Source organism: Aulostomus chinensis, chromosome 3 (genome assembly GCF_037954235.1).
Source record: "Aulostomus chinensis isolate RoL2024-O1b breed Wild chromosome 3, RoL_Achi_v1.0, whole genome shotgun sequence".
Lineage (NCBI taxonomy): Eukaryota > Metazoa > Chordata > Actinopteri > Syngnathiformes > Aulostomidae > Aulostomus > Aulostomus chinensis.
The window spans coordinates 5,960,647-5,982,842 of record NC_141322.1 but is presented as its reverse complement, the minus strand read 5'-3'; the positions used below and the strand labels follow the sequence as shown (position 1 = coordinate 5,982,842).

General features: G+C 41.3%; 1 protein-coding gene across 24 annotated transcripts in view; it reads right to left on the bottom strand.

Annotated features, from left to right (window-relative positions):
* Window positions 1-1,260: 1,260 nt before the first annotated feature.
* The window catches only part of nfasca (neurofascin homolog (chicken) a), a 150,707-nt gene continuing 129,771 nt past the window's right edge, over window positions 1,261-22,196 (bottom strand). For 8 of the 24 annotated variants that reach the window (XM_086198335.1, XM_086198336.1, XM_086198349.1 and 5 more), the window contains 7 exons: window positions 21,944-22,063; window positions 18,079-18,228; window positions 16,013-16,141; window positions 15,513-15,548; window positions 14,935-15,004; window positions 12,789-12,830; window positions 1,261-5,850 (listed from right to left, as the gene is read on the bottom strand). In XM_086198335.1, coding sequence (XP_086054461.1) covers window positions 5,622-5,850; window positions 12,789-12,830; window positions 14,935-15,004; window positions 15,513-15,548; window positions 16,013-16,141; window positions 18,079-18,228; window positions 21,944-22,063 — 776 coding nt within the window. In that variant the 3' untranslated portion in view covers window positions 1,261-5,621. The other 16 variants (XM_086198354.1, XM_086198352.1, XM_086198353.1 and 13 more) reach the window with 14 other exon arrangements.

Here is a 22,196-nt window from a genome sequence, read left to right as displayed (position 1 = left end):
TATATTTACACAGACAGGTATGATGAGGCTATTCCCCTTATTCTGAGCAAGAAGATTTTGATTGGAGACAGAATGTTTCTTTTCATATTTATGTTACATGCAACCAGTCGGTGTTGTCGGGTAACATGTTAGAGACTGGTGACACCCCTGCAGGAGGAGTTACACTTCTGAGATAGCAACAGCTAATTTCAGATCCTACCACTGTAACACAGAAGTACTCGAAGTTATTTTTCTCAGTAGACAACGCTGTAATTTTACAGGTTGCTGTTAATTATGATAAAGTAGAAATGCAACTACTTTACTTTAAAAAGTAACGCTACACAACGCTCATTCAGCCATATTTTGAGGACATTCCACTGAAAGACAAAAAAGTTCTTCCTGTGGCAATTTTTTTTAATATAATTATAGGTATTATACTATATATCCTTAGTTATTTGTAATGACAAGAATCTTTTAATGCAATATACTTGATTGTAACCTTGAGATGGTCAGTGTACCAATCAGTCTGTCTGCAGTTTTTGGATGCAAGTTCAACATGCAGTTTTAGTATTACAGTCGGTGACGGAAACCTCACTTTAAGGGAAATGCTCACGTCAAATCAACTCCATGGTTTGCTTTGTTGTTTATCAGGCGTTGTATGTTTGCTGATGTAACCACCACTCACCATGCATGTCTGCACCAGAGCCCAACTGTTTCAAGAACTTTACTCCAGTGTTCATAACATGGTCGCAACCCCATTCGTCAAGACCAACGTTTGGTCAACTCCCCTTGACATCCACAGCCGACATTGAGGGTTCCCCTCCCATGGTTGTGTCTCTAAAGTTCTCATCCCTTTCAAACAGCAACGCAGGACTGTGTCCTACACTTTTGTATTCTGCCTGGTCCAATTTGCTTATCTAATATTCTTTGTGTAGTTAAGGGTTAGTGCTTGGGAATAGGGGCGACACCGTGTTGCCTGGATGGCTAATCCCTTTTCATCAAAATCCAAAAATGAGGGATTTGCATTTATATCTATCATTGCCCTCTACGTTGTCAAGCGACGCAGAGGGGGTACCCTCAACGTACCCTCAACGTCGGCTGTGGACTTCAGGAAGAGTTGACCAAATGTTGGTCTTAGATGTGAGACCGCTCTGGTTTTCACCATCAATGTTCATACCACAGTATGGAAAACAGGTTTACTGCCACAACCGTAATTCGTTGTTTACTGAAGAAATAGTAGGCTTGGACAAAATGAGAGAGCAGCAGTCAGTAGGTAGAGAAAAGGAGATAGCTTTACTATAAAGAAGGCGTCGCTAGCAGAAGTTGCAACATCTCATCATACACGCATACATGGTGAATATATTTATGCCATTTTCAGTTGAGTAGATTTACCTTACAAAAGCAGTTATTTTGCGTGTTGAAGCAAGACTTTGCTGCTCTGATACACATGATAAAAAGAAGATGCTAATATGACAATTCATTAAAAAAAAAAAGCCAAACAGCATAAAAAAATCCAGTTGTTGCACATGTGCATCGGCAAGATCCTAGACTTTGCAGCATTTTGAAATGAGGAACAACACAGAAGTTGTAAAACTACACACTGACATTTTCTTTTCTCACATGAGAGGTGAGCCGACACAATGCAGACAGTGAAGAGACGCCTCAATACCAACAAAAAATACAAGAAAAAGCACTGTATACCAGTAAATATGCATGTTATGCTTTTTCTTCGCTCTATGCTGCCAGGTTACATCATTTCCCACCATGATCCACCAGAGGGGGGTGGGAGGCAGGTTTCAAGAAAACAATAGCGATGATGATTTCTTTGAGTTCGGCTCCTGTTTTCGTGAAGATGTCAGGGCCCAAACTACCACGGCTCGGCAGGACCACATAGTAAAACAACAGAATCAGAGAAAACACCCAGCTGATTAAAACTCAGTGGATGTTTCTTTGCCGTCCAACAGAGAGCGACATAAGTTGTTGTATTTAGAAGATGAAACACAACAGAGACATCTCTTAGTGTTAGAGGGCCAGAGCTGTAAATGGCTGCCTGTCACTGATGCTGCCTTCCATTTCAGCATACAAATTAACCCCAACATATTCCAGAGTCAACTATAACTGAGAAGGACCCATGAATGGAGGCTGCAAACTTCTTGCTCTTGATCTTTAGAATATTCACATTCCAGAGCTTAACATGTGTTGACGTCATGTTTGGGAGAAAGCTCAAGTATCACAAAACTGTAGTATTCAGCACCGCTAAACTTTCCTACTGCAGTGAAATAAGAGGAAGGTAGTTGTGAGCTCTGTTTTTGCTTGAAATGGTACTAGCCCATTTCAGGGGTCAACCTGAATTGGAATACAGCATGTAACAATTAGCTGGTGAAATAAACAGTGAGGAAGTTTTGGTGGGGGTCCGTTCGAAACCGAGGGTCGCCGTCTTGTTGCCTCACTGTCTGAGGACAATCACCTCATAAGGCATCTTCTACAAAGCTGCTTTGACACAGCATTTTTGTGATAGTATTTACGCTATAGTGATAGCATCAGCACGCCTGTGACGCTAGCATGCTTGGCTAACATCAGCTAGCCCTCTAACGTTAGCTAGTTGAAAAAAGCCCCTAAAACTTTACAAATATTTCAATAAAAATTGACTTTTTTCTTGAGTCTGTTTCGCCATGTTTGTTGCTGAGAGATCTGTTGCACAGCAAGATCAGGGATACAGACTGTTCTGGAGGCAGTTTGAAGGCATCACAGTATGCAGGAAATAGATGTTTCAAACCATCCTGGATGCCACTTTGTTGTCGTGTTGACAAGCATGACAGCATGTGACCCGTTTCGAACACACCCTGACACGTGACCGATGTAAAACAGTGAAAAGAAAAACCTCAGTGGACGCATGTTTGTTTGTTTGTTTTTTTAGCCCTACAAGCAGTTTGTGTGCGACAAATGCTACAAAAGTTATATTGCAGGATCATTTATGTCTTATTTACATTGTCGAGAGTTGAGCCTGGTCTTCTTTCATGATGGAGAATCCAAACCACCAGCACTCAGGTGACGAATGGACTGGGACAACCACTCCTGTTCTGTATTTTACAACGTCAAAGCAAAGGGAAACGTGGAGTGCGGGATGATTCTTTTGAACTTTTTCCGAGTGCAAATGTTAGTCAAAGCTAAGTAACAAAGGTGCATGACAGACTAAAGATGCACATTTTCTTGGCAGGTACAAATGTGTGACTCTGTTCCCTATTCAGATAAAGCATTTTTCTGGGAGGGGAAACTTTTAAATATTTACAAAGGGATTATTTTTTTCAGGATGTACATGTACAGAATATATGCCAAATAAATAATAAGCAATAATATTGATTTACTGTGGTGGAAACATTATGTTACATAAATCTGAATAACAACACAGAATAACAGTAATACAATGAGTACGAGAAGAGCAGCACAATGGAAGGATCGACATGACTTTTTCATGTATGATGACAGGTATTAGTAATAGTTTGTTAACAGCAGAAGAGCCAGCTGCTACAAAAATATGTTGAACATACTGTTGTGATTTATGCCTCTCAGGATTCCGGAGACATCTTTGTTTTGGCTATTTCTGGTGTGAAACAACAAAATAAGTTGGTGAAAAATGTGTTTATAACCATTCTTAAATTAGGGACTAATATATTAATACTATTCACAATAATGTAATAAATAGAGATATAAAATAAATTTATGACATAAAATGTGATCTATTTGATCTAGCACTGAGGGTTTCGTAGTGCTAGTGTGGAGTAGCAGGTCACTACTGTGCCAAATCTCAGTGGACGTTTACAAAATAGCTCAAGCAAATTATTGAGGGTCAGTCTGCTCACAGAATGACCACATGACCAAGTGATTGTGGGACAAGTAGATATTTAGTATACATACTCCTAAAAACTCTCGTTTTACTTTCTTGCTTTGAGTAAACTAGGAGCTCGGATACGTTTCATTTCAAAGGTGGGTTGGCCTTTCATGCTTTTTTTTTTAAAGTAATCTACATGTCCCTAAAGATTTTTCATCTGTATTGTTTACAAATGGAGTATATAAAAACTAGAGGGAGGCAGCAAGCCGTTGGTTCCGTAAAAGGTGGGTTCAGACCAAAGCTGAAGGAAATCTGTCAATGTGGTGGATGCGTGTTTGTGTGAGATGACATATTTCAACTAAAATACCCCAATCAAGGCTTAAAAGTAATAAAGCTATGGAGAGGTGCGGAGGGAAAAAAAAAAAGGGCAACTGCAGGTTATGGCATATGTAGCTAGCTAGCTTGCAGGTAGCATCTGTTTGAACTAAACCAAAACAATGCAGTGCTGAAATTTGTGTGATGCAAAAATTTAGTCTGAACACACCTTGACGATCCCAGCTTCTCCTGCTGCATTCATGTCCAAAACGTGTAACTGATGTCTTATGACTGGAACACAGCTCAGTTTGCAGGAGCTATAATATGTATGGCTGTGTTGATATGGTGCTGCCATGTCATGTAAGTAGTACCTATTTATTTTTACAAACTTAATCATCATCAGTTATCAATCATCAAGTGGAACATTTTAACATTGTAACTCCTCGTCTGACATGAATGCAGCATTAGCCAGCATGCTAACTAAGGAGCTCACTGTGTTACAGTCTACTCAAGTTCCTCAAGCAAAACTACCTAAACCTTCTTTTGCCTTCCCATTTTTCTTGCACTACTGTACTACCATGCTCCACCATCAGTTACATTTGATCCTTATTTTTAAATGGGATTCATTAACTGCAGAGCTGGTTGCTTGTGGCAGAAATGGCTTTTCTTGAGGTGACCATTTTGAACATCAGCACTACAACATTGAAGTAGAGGTACGAAAAACAGTTCTACCACATTGTACAAGGCAAAGTGAATAGAAGCGTGTGGTTTACCCTTCAAGAGGTAAAAAAGAAACAAACTCTTAACAAACCAGATTGAACCGGATATGGTATGGAGGAGGTGATAGTGCATAGTTTTGCGGGGCACTAAAAGGTGTGCCAGCACTGTATACAGCATTCATTACGATTCAATGACTCATCTACCAGCTGTGGAGGAACTAAAATCTTTCATTGCGTAAATATCAATATGATAAACATATCTGCCGACATCTGGTTGACGGTTGGAAGCTGATATGTTACAGGATGGGGTCAGAGTGTGTGTTTGTGTGACCTCTGTGTCTTCTTCACTGGGATGCTACACAGAGGAGAGAATCAAGGAGGAGTGCAGGAACGCTGAAAATGTCCAGAGCAGAAATGAAAACAAAAAGCCTCCAACTGCTGAAAGCTACCCCGAAGGCACACTTTATGTCTGTGTGGGTAAAGGGCAGGCTGGGCGCATAGGAAAACGAGCACTTGTTCACTTTGTCCAAACGTCGCCTCAGCAGGCCCAATCTCTTCAATCTGGAAACATAAAATAAAGGCTTGAGGTCTAATTCCACCCCTGGACTCCCTCCCTATCTCTGCAGACGAGAGCCTACAGTCTCCAGACAGGCCCCGCTGCCATCGGTTGAACTTGTTTCATATATTCATGTATGTGTTTGTGTGTCTGCTGTTGTGGTTTGTCATGGCGCCGTCAAAACCAGAGGCTGCCACAGAGTCCCCTGTGTGCTGCTGGAGTGCTATGCCAGGGAGTAGATAGCATTGACAGGCGAGGTGGCCTCGGAGCTCTCGTTGCCTTCCGTCTCATCCTTGTCCTTCTTAACTGTGTACTGGCCGATGAAGGAACCGTCCTCATTGAATTGGCCATCACCACCTTCACCATAGTCCACCAGGCTGTCGTCACTTTCCTTCACGTTGCCATCCAGTGAGGTTTGACTGCCCTGCAGAGGCTTGTTGTCCTCGTCACTGCTGCAAATGTTCAAGAAGATAAGAATTAGAGGTTAAAACCAGCCAGGATTTTTATAAAGAGCAGGAGAGAGGGACGTTCAGGGTTAAAAGGGGAAGAGAAGAGACAACTTGTGGTAAAGTTAAGGTCGGGTTTTGTAGAGTAGCACTTTAAATTTCATTTCTTATCTATGTTGTTCTTGAAAAGGCTTTCAAGTTGTTACTGATTCAAACTCACATGCCACCATCATTCCTCCTGGTCTACCAGCCGTAAAGCCATTTCTTCATAATGTTACATCAGAGTAAAAAGATGGGGGACAATGTCAAGAGTTCTCTCCATAAATTTAAATGCAGCTGAAATATCAAAGTGGGTTTCTTCATTTCTGCTCAGGCGGGATCAGACAACACAAGCTCCAATGATGACGTCTCCAAACATTCCCAGCATCGGGCCAGAGTATGAACGTTTGGAGCGACTGACGGCAGAATGGGTGTGAGGAACCCATGCCTCATTTTGACAACACCTAAGATGTCAGTTGGGAAACTCGATTTTTCTTTCATTCATTCATTTGATCTTCATTAAACCCTGAAAATCAATTGTGAGTAAGCTCTTTTTTTTCTTCTTTGCTTGTTTTGTCAAGTATGATACCTTTTTAACTTCTAGTGCACTGATCTTGCCTTCAAAATAAAAGCAGGAAAGATTTTTTTTTATTATTATTGTGATTATGGTTTTTGAAAAATTGTGCCTGGAACTAACGTTGCATCACCTCCAATATTATCTAGTCTCACTACATGTTCTTCTATGACTCTCCCACTGCTGATATAGAACTGGTTCAGCCTTCAGGATCCATATCCTAGTACCTTGTTAAAATTTGGGGTTTGACACAGATTAATTCATGTTATCTTACATATATATGCCCAGTTTTTAATTGCCTCTGACTTTTTGACGAACAAAAACCTGTTATGCTTTTCATCCCTTCTCACGGACCAACAGCTGAGAATTGACACTGTGCCTCGCTCCCATGTGTTTTAGAATGAGGTTTAAAAATAGACTTCCCTATGTAATCTGTCCTTCTTGAGTAATTTGTGCATTTACTTCAGCTGGGAAAAGATTCCTCGTGTCCATCCCTACTCACTTCTAGTTTGACATAATTGAAGAACAGAAGGATGACGCATGAACACATATGAGCGTAGTATTCACTGATGCACGCTCTGCTACGACCAAATGTTAAAACATCTTAAACTCGTGTTAAACACAGACCCCACTGACTTTGAGACTTTTAATACTTTGACCAATATTCCTCTATGACTGTCTAATCTGACACAGTGGCAGTCGTGACAGACGAAATCATTGAGTGGTCTGATCCTGCCAGTACATAGTACTCAAAGAGGTTGGTTTGTAAATAGTCCATAGAACATGGTGGTTTGACTAACTAACACTGCTACAGGGTCATGTTAGAGAGCTGTGGACTTTGTGCCCCATTTTGTTACGGTGCAGTCACATTACGAGGGTTTTGCTTCATCACCAACAGCTTATTAGAGCAACCAGTTGTTCTGTCAACATTCATATGGCGAACACAGTAATATGCTTAGAAAAAAACTGTGAACAACTGCAACATTTGATATCACGGACAGCTGTAGACCATCAGTGTCCCATCTTCATTCATACAAAAACTTTAGCAGATAAATGTTATGCTGCCTGGATTACATTTGTATTTATGACAATAAACTTAAATAGAAAGATGACGGATGTGTTTGAATCATGAAAAAAAAGGGAAACATCCTTGTTAGTGCTTTGAATATGTTGTTCGCCCAAAGTTTAAACTCGTTACACACGGGACATGATGTCCTGGGTCCAATTCCTTTATTCCTGAGCTTGAACCATTCCTGATGGCCTCCTCCTGATGATGTCACACTATTATCCAGGCAACAATTTCATTCATCCGAAAGGTATTTGGCAAGGCAAGTAAGTACATGTACTGACTTCATCTGAATGTGTTATTGTTGTGCGCTGTTGTGTGCTGTTGTGTAAGGTATGTTTTCCGGAACCAAGGATACATCTCCGTTTTATGGACCATAATGTGATCAAAGTAGAGGACAGATGTAAAGAGTCTATATACCTTCAAGCATCCTCATGCTGCTGGTGGCCATGTTCTGACATGAGATCCAATGGTTCTCTAGATCTCAGCTCAGAACATGGCTGCACATCTACGACCACTGTTCTTTCAGGAGGAGAGACAACGTCATGCACAGGGAGGAAGAGCTCCAGGTGAGGAAGGGCTTCCTCGTCTGAGTTCAAGCCAGTAGCATAACAGCACTCACAATGCATCTGAACATCCAGAAAGATGCAAAACAGAAGGATTTCCCTTTGCTGGTCGTCTACTTGCATTGCACTGCAAATTAATTCTATATAGTCAGACTCCCAAGACAAGGACAGAATTCTCATTCTCAGATTCTCATGGTGAAACATGACAAGACCCAGACAGGTCACAACAGAAGGTTTAGACATCTAACATGTGTATAGACAGCATGGAGCGCTGCTCTGTCCCAAACATCAGGATTGATCTTTTTCCATCCATAAAATTAGAGAAGAGCGAAAGGCTTATATATGATGATGGGATGAAGAGGTGCTGAGCAGAGGCTCCTGAAGCACCGACATGATTGCTGGAGAAATATTCAGTTGTTCGAGAATAGCCGCCAAGTCATCCCACAGTGTTATATTTGAAAAGTGCAGGATTTTAGCGGTTGACCTCCATCATCGGCTTTTACAACTCCAGTCATGAAATGACTCAGCCACCTGATTTTGCTCTCACATTCTGGCCTCCTGGCTGCCTGTTCCGTCACAGATTTTTACCTTTCATAGTATCTCAAGAGGTACTGTAACTTGAAGACCTTGTGATTGACTGAGCAAGCAAAGAATTTTACAAGACCTCTTTGCTTTGGCCTCTATGTTCAATGATTAGTGGTTTTAAATGCAGTTTTGGTTTCTGCCTCCAAACCATTACATTCTTACTGCCATGAAAAATAATATCCAAATATTTAGAAGCGTATATGCTTTGTGACATTGACAGTACAGATTTGTGTATAAAAGGCCAGGTAATGTTATTGTTGAAAAAACTTGTGAAAAAATCCCAAATGTAAGATGTATATGTTAAGCACAGTCAGGGCATAACAAAAACTAGTAGTTAAGAGAGAGAAGTGTTGCTTTTAAGGCCCTCTGTCCACCATGACCCTATAAATTTGTCTTGCCCTCTCACTGACCAATCAAATCGAGAGGCGGGACTGTCATCAATAGTGGAGAGGACACAGATCATGGCTGTCACAGGCTAGGGTTGCATGGATGCCAATAATCGGACTACTGACCGTATTCTAATTAATTAAAGACAATATTTTAGTTAAGGAGTTTGTGTTGAGTGTTTTCCTTTCCTTTTCTCGCTAATGGTACTGAAAAATGTGCTCAGAATCCAGTTTTTAACACTTGCCGGGAGCTGGGCCCTGCATTTGACTGTCCCAAAATTCCGTGGTTAAGATGAATACATGGGTATAACACAAAATGTGTTTACATGGCAGTACTTCATCCAGAATATTGTCTTCATCAGGCAAATATCTTCTTCTTCTTCTTATTATTATTATTATAAGACCACTGAAAAACTAAAGAGGCCTCTTGGATGAGGTGAAATGTCTTCAAGAAATTCAAGCTAGACCAGTAGTCATCATGTGGTACTTAGGACTGGGCGATCCATTCCATTTTCAGATCGTCCAATTGCGTTTAATGTAGATCACGGATTTATGATCCAGTTACACAAAGGGTGAGAGGAGTTACAACACTGACAGACAGCAGACATGGTGGACGAAGAGGCTGAGTTAGTGGCAAAGAAAAACACCACGATGAAGCCATGATAAAAATGAAAACGCCACAATGGAAGGGGCCCTAGTCCATAACTGGTGTGGATTACAGTGGTTCGTTATTACCAGCGGACAGGCAGATTAAATGTTGCTTTTATAAAACTTTCAAAGTCGCTATTTGACTGTACTTTTCAATGTGTTATCTTTAGGTTGCCGTTTAGAGTCAGGTTTGATATGAAGCCAATGACGCTTACAGTCGCATAGTAACATAGCAGTTAATGCAGCAGACTCATCGTCCCTCCGAGGCTGCTTAACCTTGTCAAGCCCCTGTCCTCATGAATGGCAGCTTTTGGTAAAGGTGTAAAATGCAAGCATGGTAGCACCAGATGCGCCGAGTTGCAGGATAGTTAGCAAAAGAGTCATTCCATTTTACTTTGTCGAGAATAGGCGACCCCTACTAAATTCCTACATTCCTAGTAAATGTTACTAAGTGATTGTCTTTGGGAAAAATGATTGTGATCCATTCCTTCGATCACTGATGAACATTCTGATGGTCAATCGGATCAAGCCTAGTTGTACTTTGATTAAGTGTGGAGATTTGATGTTCACGCCTTCAGGATGCATTACTTGAAGCTGGGTTTTGTAACCTAGCAACAATAAACACTTGACAGAAGCACTCAACAAAATAAAGGTTGTTGGTGCTGCCAGTGCCACAGAACCCATCTGGAGGAGACGGACACTAAAAATGTCGAGAGTGGCTGTGAGTTGTAGGTGGAGGCAAGGATGCTCTTGTAAGGCATCACTTCATCAGACACAGTGAGCAGCCGGCAGATAAAAGCTGTCTGTGACGTTCGATATCTTTGGAGACTGCCAGGAGTAAATCAGAGGGACATCTCTATGCTCCAATACTGCTGAAATGCTTCAAGATTACATCTCTTCCAGCTAATTAAATACATTTGGCCAAGAGCAAGAGCCCCTTTCAAACTGACTGGCCTGGTTGAGTCTGCCAAGCTTCATTTGTCGACCGAACTGCTCCGGCGAATTCAGTGAGCCGAAGATTTTTAAGAGAAAGACTTTTATTTCAGTGACTTCAAACTGTCTTCAGAATGAAAGAGGGCAGCGTGGGGAATGATCCAATTATCTGATTAGGTGATATTTTTTGTGGACAAGAGCAAAGGTGGTGAAAGAAACTTTTCAGGAGATAACCTTCCTCGTATAACAATACGCAACCTCATCCACCTGCAGCCTTCAAGAAACAGAAACAACTCGCGCGGACTCACAGGAACGTCAACATTTTAAAACTTCAGCTTAGTTTGGTGGACTTGCATGAGTTGAGAGCATTTTTAAAGGGTCTTTCTCCAGTCACGATACTTGATTTTACAATTTTTACAAGTCTTGTTCCCCATCCTGCTCAAGGACATGCAACACGGATCAAACCCACTACTTCCTCATTACTAGACTGCCACTGCACCTCCGGAGAATTTTCATCCCATGATGGATGAATGCAGATGCTTCACATCAGTGCAGGAGGACCTCTTTTTATCAAATTCATGTCACACAAACTAAAATGCTTGATGGTGTTTTTCCTGTCATCTTTCTAAAGTTATCAACTCATTTTATGGACTTAGCTTTGATGTTTTCTTTGATTAATGGTGCAAGTCATGAAAATGCGACCATGTTAAAACGTATTACGATTAACTGATTAATAAAAGCACGGCACGTAAGCAATGGGATATGAGGTGGTGGTGTTGATGCAGGAGACTTTTATCTAGTCGTACCTTTTAAGAGACCTTTGGACCAAAGAGGAACATGAACCAGAAAAGAGACAGAGGACAAAGACAGAAGGTGGGATGGGTAGAATACAAAGAGTGGTGAGACAGCTAGATGATGCTAAACAAACAGATATAGAGACAGATACAGTGGCGTTGGAGGGAGATGAGGGACCACCTTAACATTTATGTGACTTTCCACAAAAATAAGGAGATTCAATGGACCACAATCCTATAAATGAGACATAAAAACAATGCAGTGTGAGGTAGAATGACATGTGTCAATGAAAGCTGCCAAACTTTGGCTTCAGTTTGCATGTGCATGGACGGATTATCGACTGATGTGTTTGGTCTAGCTTTCATAATTTAGCGTAATTACTTTTAGTGGATTGCCACCTAATGATATTTTACCTAAAAAAGCATGAAGACTGGAAAGCAAACCCCTACAGCTTTTTTAACAACTTCCCCTGACATTTACAGCATAGTGTACCTCTTGTACCTGGCAATCACCAAGACTTGCAAATTTTTGAGCATACACATAATACATGTCGGGGGAACGTAGTTACAAACAGCCATCAGAAATTTGCCCTCTGTCCCGCAAGACCAAATTGACGGCTACAAAAGTTTCAATGAGTAAGGCCTGATAGAATGTATCCCAGATCAGCAAACCATATTTTCTTCGAACCATAAACACGTGTAATCCACAAATAACCAAGTTTCATAGATCATATCATGCTACAAAACTTTAGAGATTGAGTACTTTCATACACACGCAAAAATGGAAATATTAGACAAGAACATTTCTGAACCTACAAGTACATTTTTGAAGAATGTTTCGATCAAAGGACCTCATGAGGCCAGAAATGCACATTTTGACTAATGTACATACCAGTACCTCTATTTTTGAGTGTGTATGCTAGAGGGAAATAATATAGTTTGATGATTGAGGTGTTAACTGTGCCCACTCACTTTAAAGGAAACAAGTCTTATCAGCACAGTTTCTATTTAATGAGCCAAGTTTTGAAACCAGTAGGCTGTTACAGAGTGTGATGTTGTTGTTATATTGACTGTTTAATCCTCTAAAGGAACCAAATCCCAGCACAGTGGTGCAGCCTGTCCATCAACGTGCTCATAAGTATGATGTCAACTACTTCCTATGTTGTCACCAGTGCAACCATCATCAGTCCAATCGGGCTGGAAAATTATGGAAGCCAGCTGGACTGTATCAATGGAAAAAGTGCAGTATTTGCAGACGGACCAAAGAGCCAACAATGCACCCCCCCCCCCACCCCCCATCCCCACCCCAACATGCGCAGGCCAAGAGAGATGCTGTGCCGAAACCAAAAGTACCTGTTCTCGTTTTCGTTCCTGTCACGGACAGATGGCCCATTTCAGCGTGGGAGAGAGAGAGAGGGAGGAGATGTGAGGAGACAGGGGGAGACAGCAAAAGAGAGAGAAAGACTGGAGGAAGGATAGAGGAGCTCCAGATGATACATGCACGTACATTATTACAAGCACGCTAACACCCACACATACGCACACACAGAGGTGATTTGACATGAGGGATTAGCACCAGTGATGGGTCTGGGTTGAAATAGAGGAAAGCAATGACCCTTGCTGGAAGAGAGGGGTTGGCTGTTAATGTTAGACTTATTGCAGGTTATCAAGGACGACACATGCACCACGCAGGTGATAACAAATGCGTCTTGTACCTCGTTTATGTCGCCCTTCACACTGATAAAGAGCTGTTTGTTGAATCTTAATGCCATCAGAGGCACTGCCATGTCAATCCAACACATTCTACTGCTAGCATTGCCATTAACAACAACAACAAAACTATACTGTAAATATATTTGATACTCTATGTATTTGAAGTATGATTTACACTTAAAAAAAAAAGGATGCAGACTTTTCTGCAACGATCTACAATTATTAAAGGTCAGAGTTTTAGTAGCACTCTCACACTGCTGAATTAGAACATGTACATCTCATATTTAGTAAGCATGCTAAACTGATTTTAGTCAAAACTGGGCAGGTTGAAAATAAAAGACAGAGTCATTCTCCTCAAAGAAGAATGAAGCCTCAGCAATCAGTTGGACCTGGAAGGAGCACAAGACACGTCACTGACAGTGTTACTGTATATTCACCCAGGTGACAGCAATATAGAGACTGAGCGCATTTAAGTTCCGCCCACATCAGAGGGGAAAACAAAAACTGGCTTGACGCCTCTCATTGCCGTCTGCTCACTGAGAAATAAAAAGTCTGCCTGAACACTAAGCTTCTGTGTGATGGTTGAACCACAGGCAGCATAAAGAACTCCGATTAAGTTTTTCTAAGCTGCTGAACTGAAACCAGAAAACTGGTGAATGCAGAAGTTAATGTGAGAACTGTCAAGTCAGACGCTAGTGTGGGGCACTACGTGCAGTCTGTTTTCAATGATCAGCACTAGGGTTGAAATTTAATCAAAAGTGCAGCACGGCTCACTGCAATTGTCAAACCACAGGAAGGCACGATATTTGTGAAAAGCTAATTGTGTGTCAAAATACCATTTTAAATAAAATACAGGGTTACTGCAGAGATGTCCTTTCCAAACATTATATTCTATAGACTTAAGACATTGGGGGGGGGGGGGGTTATGCATTTCCCTACAATTTTTTTTTCAATGTTTGTTACATTAACGATGTAAACAAGTTACATTAATTTACATTAATTAAGATCTGGAATCATAAATCACATCCCAATGTCAGTTAAAATAATCTCATTTAGATATTTTCTACAAAATCATGCAGCCCTGCTCAGGACCCTAATCAGTGTCCCCTGCTGATCACACAACTGTAAATCTTCAAACTTGCACACCACATCTGAATTTTCAAACTAAACATTCATACAGAATCACGCAGGTCTTGAATGATGGCTGTTCTTCTGTACACATTTACACTGGACCTGTCTATTTTGTCACAAAATATGTGAAAATGATTTCTTGTGCAGTGGAATAGGGGTTTTCTGATTACACGCTTCGGTGAGTTTTCCACCTCATATCTGGTAGCCTTTATTTCTCTGTTCCCACACAATTCACTAAATGGTGGAGAAAAAAAACCCACAGTAGAATGGGTGACAATTTTTTCCATAACAAAATTCTGCGACTCTGAACTTCATACCAGGAACATTTCTTATTCCAAACTCTCACTCTCCAACAGGATGGCTAACCTGTGTTGGAAAAAGCCCTAAAATAGAACGCAATATCATCTTCGTGTGAATACTGATACTTCTGTGTATTTTTTTGTAATTTTGTATCATATCCACGGTGAGTTTAAGACAAAATGACCCGAGTAGAAACCAACTCTGTGTGTGCAGACGTCTTTATGAAGTAGGAGACGTGGCAAAGCTACTTTACATGACTCCTCCAGTTGGCACTAATTCCTTCAACCACTGAATCTGTTTTAATGAGAGGCGCTGTAGATTTAAGTCAGACACAGAGCCTGTTGGTGATACTTACTGGTAATCAAAGGATCCGTCCTGTTCTTTCTGGTCCACCGCGTCCAAAGGGAGATCTTTTTTATCACGGACTGAGAAGAGAAGTAAACAAATTATAATGTCGTCATCGTAGTGAGTCCTGAGAATCCTGGAGTTAATCCAAACAATTAAAAAAAACTTGTGTTAATCCTCATTTGCTGAGTTAGTTCTATATATTTCAAATTTGTATATTAATTCTTTTTTATTAAAATGTACCTCAAATATTATAAAGCACACAATAGTATTAGTTTGCTGCTGTAAACTGCAGTACTGGAATACTGCAGCCATTTTTGTAAGCAGGTAGTCCAGTGTAAGAATTTATTACATTTATTCATTACTTTGGATTGTCCTGGATGGAGTGCAGTGCAAGTATGTTAAATGGTATTATACTGGGAGGATATATCAGCTGTTGAGCTCCCAGCTGGGCTGGAAGGAGCTTCTGTCAGTATCACGTTTTAGTCCCCGTGTGGAGGTGGACTCCTCTCATTAGTTGTTTTCAGTTGTTGTGTTACAGTCACCACCGTTAGTGCGAACGCTTCACAACTGGACAGCAACACCTACCGAGACGCTTTGTGAAACCAGTCAGGCAACCGCCACCTAGACATTATAGAAACTGCAAAACATTAACAGTAATCTATGAAGACTGTTTTTATTTTGCTTGGAAAATGTGGCGTTAATTACACTCTATACAATTATTAAATTAAGAATATAAACAAAGTACATTTTATATATGCATCTGATGTCATTTGGTGAGATATTACACAGAAAACGTATGCACTGTGTAAACTGTCATCTGTGGTGACGGTTAAAACTGCACCTGATAAATACAGACACCTTCAAGACTCTATTGAACTGATTTAAAGAGCAAGATCACGCCGCAACTGCCTTTGGGTAATCAATTCAAATTCGCTGATTGATGATATTCTGGGTGCAACGTCGCTCACTAGGCACAAAGGGGATGTCATTAGTCTGTAATAATCAGGTGTGCTTTTGGCCTAACATGAATCACAACGTGATCTCTATGCCTGCACACTCCTCAGTGTGCAGGTATTATGTCTTACCTGGATATTTGCCTCCACGACTCCTTTTAATGAAGCAGACGATGAGGAGGATCAGTATGATGAGGGCAATGGCACACATCAAGCCGATGAACCAGCCTTGGGTAGCAATATCAACCTGGTCTATGTAGGCTGGATGCATACACACAGACAGACAGATGGACACACACACACACACACACACACACACACACACACACACACACACACACAAGAAACAAGGGAGACACCATGAGTGTTTCTTTCAGGCCACAGCAGGTCAGCGCTATCACACCAGACAATCTCTCTACAGCCCAGAGGCCTTGGCTGAAGTCAGCAACACAAAACCAAAATAATCAACAACATAGCACACAAGGTCACGTCCAGGATGTACAAAAAGACAGTCTATAACAGTACAGTCATAGTCTCTTTCATAAGTACATAGTGAGTGAACTTTAATCAGAGACATGCAGGAGGCAGAAGTTTCAGCTGCAAAAGGAACAGTCACCTCCAGAGAAGTCTGAACACAACCTGAAAATCAAATACATCAGACGACAGCTACTGGAAAGGTCACGGGTTTAGCGTTGAATTGGACCAACACTTATAAAAATCACAACAGCGCAAATCAACAGGACAGATTTAAATATTCAGTAGTTTAATACGTCTGACATATTTTGATCCATCTCCAAGCAGAACAGTGTTGTGCCTTCCAGCTTCAGTCAGCTAATGTAGCATTCACCATACTGAATGTCCATAGACTTTAAGGTGATTTGTCACATCAAGGTCACATCCACTTATTTTAATGCTTGCCCAAACTCACATTTTGTCCTCATCGTCCTCACCAAATCTACCACTTTATGTTGCTTAACCATTTTCATTAATGTTGCTAGCGATTCCAAGCGATACTTCACCTAAAAAATTTTTTAAAAAGCATGTTTGTCATTGAAGTACTCAGAAATAAGTGCGAGAAGCCCACTCATTTCCTTGTGACTCCAGAATTCACAAAGCGCAGGCCGAGAGTATTTAACCTGAGGCTAACGGCAACTCACTCGGCCAACTAACAAAGGCAAAACTGTCCAAAAATATTCATCAATGAATCTAAAGCACATTATCTGGTATTATCCACAGCACTTCTATCCAGCCACATGCTAAGTAATCCTGAAACCATTTGATTCAAGCACCTCTAGTTTGGCGCTAAACGCCCAAGCCGGTCGAGCCACGGTGAACAAGTGCCAAACTGAAAGCTTGTTTTTTGGCTCAAATCAAGTGTTTGTGGATTACTGAGCATTCAGCTGGATAAAGAAGACGTGGATTATACTGGACGATGCACTTGAGAGTTTGTAAATGGACATTTGTGCTTTTTTTAGTATGCAGCTACCACTCTGTTTTCTTGAGTCACAAAAGAAGTGATGCAGTGAACACATCGTATTTTTAAGTAGTGGAAAGGCAAAAATTGGGTGAAGTATCACTTTTCCTAAGTCCATGGAAAATACTGAGAGTTACCCAGATAATTCAGCCAGGACCCCCAACAAGCCCTGACACATCTGCAAACCGCCATAGCTTGTTAGCTAACTGCAATATAGCATTCCTAAAAAAATACAAAGCACAATTAACTCCGATTTAGTTCAGCGTCAATAAAACTACACCGAACAAGTCACTTTGTGACAATGTTTAGGGACCTTTCTGTGCACATTTTTGAGAATAACACCTGATGATTTTTGGGCACAGTCACAAAAAGTGAATCTGTTTCCGTCATCATTTCTAATCAATTTCTCAAACGTCTCTTGGTCATGAAGATGTGCTGGATGCAACTTAAGCCTTATAAATTGTATATCTCACCATTTTGCGGCTGTCCATTCTCAAACGAATGAAACTTTTATTTCCAGACACAAATTGCCCATTAAAGAAGACTGATACAGTCCAAGCGTCTACTCTTCCTGAACAGCAAGAACATTCATGGTATGAAAACACTTCGACAAGAACAACTCACCCAGCTTTGGCTGAGTTACTGCAGATATGACTACTGACTTGCAGCCCATGTAGCCCACCTGGCTGGGACTGGAACTCCACCTGGCCAGGTGTGGTCTCACCTGGTTTGGTCTTAAAGGTGACAAAGCCGCTGCTGATGCTGTTGAGCTCATGGGAATAAACCCTCACATGGTACGTGGCGTCTGCAACCAAATCCGCCACTGTAATGGGGGGCTGTCGTGTCACCGGCACAATTTTCACAGTCTTGTCGCCTTGGAGACACAAGAAAGGGACCAATCACACTCCAGGGGGTGTGGCTTTTGATGCTTGGCTGTGCTTTCGAGCAAAGGTCACACAATCACGATACATTGAAGGGGGACTATTTTCTCTGTGTAATAGCAGTGAACTGAGACTGATAACAATGCAGTGCACCGCCCCATCATTTGCCTCTACAGGATAGACTTGAAATAAGCTAACTAGTGATGCCCTGTAATGCCTTAAAATATTATACCTAAAAAATGAGGCGAGCTCAGGTCAACATTCCAGTTATTTTGTCTCATTTACATTTCTCACAGACAATTCTTTAGAGAAAACTGTAGAAAAAAAAGTGGGCATAAAGAGCAGGGGTCCCTTCAGTTTAGACCACTCAACTGTGGACATCACAATCAGACTAGGTTTCCACCGGGCAATACTACATAACTCTCTATGTCGGTCAGGGGCATCAGGGGCTTCAGTGGCAAAGCATTGTTTGTCTCAGTTATGTGCAGGCCCATGAGTCCTTCCAAGAGGACAAAAAAAAAAAACAAACAAAGTATAGCGACAACAACCTGCATCTTTCCAGCGGAAAGACATGACCGTCATGACATGGCCAAGCTATGAGCATGACTCTGAGGAGGCAGTGAAGAAAGAGGTGGTGACGTCATGCACCATGCTATCAACCACTCCACTGGGTTGATGTCATCCGAGAGCTTTTATTACAAAGCCATGCTGTCAGTACCAGTCCTTAAAACAGCCAAGCAAAGGTTCTAGTGCAGTAACGAGAGAAGACATGCCAGACTAGGATTAGTCACCCTAGAACTTCTGTGTGAGTAAGGCCAAGGCTGGAGAACAAATCATTGCCATATATTATTGACCTGCTAGAGCTGCAGCACCATTCCCAGGTGGTCCCTCCACCCTAAACACCACCAACTGCCTAACAAGTCAAACTTCCTCTGATCTTGCTTTACTCATTGCACGGAACATTTGGTCTCATTTACTAGATGTGGAGCTCCAGAGTCTCCTCACCTGTATGTTGGTTAGGATAAATGCAACGTTCACATGGGTACATGTTAATCTAATCACATGGAATGACATGCTAATGGTTCATCTGGATCTAAAAGGCTTGAAGCTGAACTTCATACATTAAGTATATATCAAGATAGTGAGGTCAGGCTAATCTATAAGAGTAAAACTGCTCACCAACTACACATTTACAGATTAAAATGCAACTAAAATATCCAATCCCTATGACTCTCACGGAGGTTTTTGCCCCTTTCTACTACTGGTAAAAGGGTCTGACGACAGACGATGTTGCATTGTGTAAAGCCCCTCAAAGCAAATTCTGATTTTTGAGTTTGGGCTTTACGAATCAAATTTGATAAATTGGAAATAATCAAATTACTAAAATGCAACTAAAATGAATAAACATTTCTTTTACATGTCATTAGCAATGTTTCAAACCCGACTAGACTCAACTAGACTGTTGACAGTTTAAATTGACTAAAGTGATATGGTTTACAGTTTGCCTGGACTAAGATGCTCATTCTTTGAATCAACAACTGCTGAAATAATAATCCGTCTTCCCACAGACATGCAGAGGAAGAGCGAGGTAGGATGACGAGATGTGTCGGTGATGAATGGAGGTGGGGGGGTCACGGCTACTCCCTCTTAGCGTTAAAGCTTTCAGATTTGACCTTGCAGAACTAAGGAGAAGTGGGAGGGGTGAACACCATTAGATCAGTCTCATCATCTCCCATGCCCCCCCCCCCCCACGTTTCTCCTTTTCTCTGCCTATGCACATTCAGACATCATTACGAATTAAAGCCACTGTCCGAGGACATGAAAAATACATCCACCCTTCTTTCCATCAAATACCAGAGTGTTGAATGAGCAAGAGTGTTGGTGATAAGCAAGACCAGTGATCCTAAAGATGCAGAATATCGAATCTCAACCAGCTTGGTCCTTCCAGAAAAGGAGGGATGATGTGTTATTACAAAAGAAACAGTAGACTGCAAGAGTGCATAGCACTCAATTGAAAGCAAAAGCAAGAGGTGGTTATGGAAGCGGGGGAAGCCAAACAAGTGACACATTCAAACATCAGTGCTGCTTCAACAAGAGTCATCCACAGCCTGGCGAATAGTGCGTTAAAGAAAACCATGGTGCAGGTGCACTAGTTTGGGACACGATGAACAGAGAAGACCACAGACGGACACTTACAGACATGGTGTACCTTCTACTGTGTAAACAACATTTATCAAACCTCAGATGAAATCTCATCCAGGCCAACGGAGCCGCCGCTACGACCCAACGCACTCTCTGGTTGGAGATTTCTGTGTTTGATCAGTGAACTGTGATGCCATGTTGTTTTTAATATTTAATATGCCTCCATCTTTGTTTTAGTCACAACAGATTATTTTTTTCATTATTAGCTGGTCTTGTTGCTGAAAGGCTCGCTGACAGGGCCCTCCGCCGAGGCTGTTTTAGGAATGAATGAGGCAGGATCAAACCTTGGAGAGCAGAAATTTGGGCTAACGTAGAAAAGCCATAAATAAGTCAAATGAGTCATCATGCTGTATTTTCATTGCACTGAATGAACTGGTTTTGTCAACAAAATTGTGTTAATAACAGGACTGTATGTCCACCCAGAGACACTGATTAGCTCAAACATATTTCTGCCCAGCTGAGATGTACAAAGTGGGCCAAAGAGTTCCTGTAAACGAATCACGCTGTCATTCACACGAGCCGTTTACAGCATTCTCCAGCTCTGATTTCATTGCCTTTCTTACAGCTCCACTAATCTTTTTTGTAACCACTTGAAGGAGGAAAACCCGAATGTTTGACATTTTCCCAGACAGGGTCATCGATCGTCATAGCTAGCAGCACCACAGCACCATTACAATGACTCTTCTTTTGGTCTCTGCCGACTAAATGATCTGACTTTTTGGTTCAAAGCTGCTCAATGTTCATCAACTACTTGCTAATTTGACCTGTCTATTTCTGAACGGGTGGCTTTATTGTTTTATTCTACCTTTGCACTGATAATGAATAAGTTTGGTGATGGGACTGGTTCAAAAAGAAAATTTGGTGATGAAATGGTCCAAAAAAGAAAACATGGTGATAAGATTGGTCCCAGTAATCAGTAAAAACTGCCTTAAACACTACCTCGCAATACCTGAAGTAAATTAGATTCTGCTCTTCATTATGATACATTATATGAGCAGATGCCTGGGACGTATTAACCAGAAAACACAATGAGATCCCAAACATAGGTTGTGTGACTTTGCAATTATCAACAGAATCACAAACGACAGGCTGGTGACCTTTCAAACGTTCAGCAACCATCCACAGGCTGAGTGTGTCTATATTTTTTAAATGCCGTTGAGTCTTACTAGAAAACTAGCTTCGTTATCCATCAACGTGACCACATCGAATGGTCATTTCACACACTTTTCGTGTAAAAATATCGATCAGTGCAGCTTCTAAATCAGAGCTGGTGAATTCTTCAACCATAATAAAGCTAAAATTGGGGTCTGTTGGGTGACAATGTAAGTAGTTTTACAAATATTGGATCTGCTTTCAAACATATTACCTACTATCCAAGTCCTGCAAGCAACTATAATTTCATTCATTCCATTACAGCCTAACAAAGCTGATGCTAATCTCTAATGTTTGAGGTCAAATCAAGCTTTGGGTTCATTTGCCCCAGGTGGGCTTGATCTGGTTTCTTACTGTCCAGTGTGAACTCTAGCACAAACTTGCTGCTGCTGGCCGGGAAGTTGTGTATCCAGCTGAAGTTAGTGTAGTTATTGTTAGGCACCGCCGTCAGATTCCAGATCGCCCACCCAGGAGCTACACAAGGAGGATGGTGGGTAAAGGGTCAGGGTCAGAGAGGGCATAGTTATAACAAACACAAACACGGCTCCCTTTTCATGACCTGTGTATGGTTTAAGGACTGAGGAAGTCTTCCTCCGAGAATGATCTT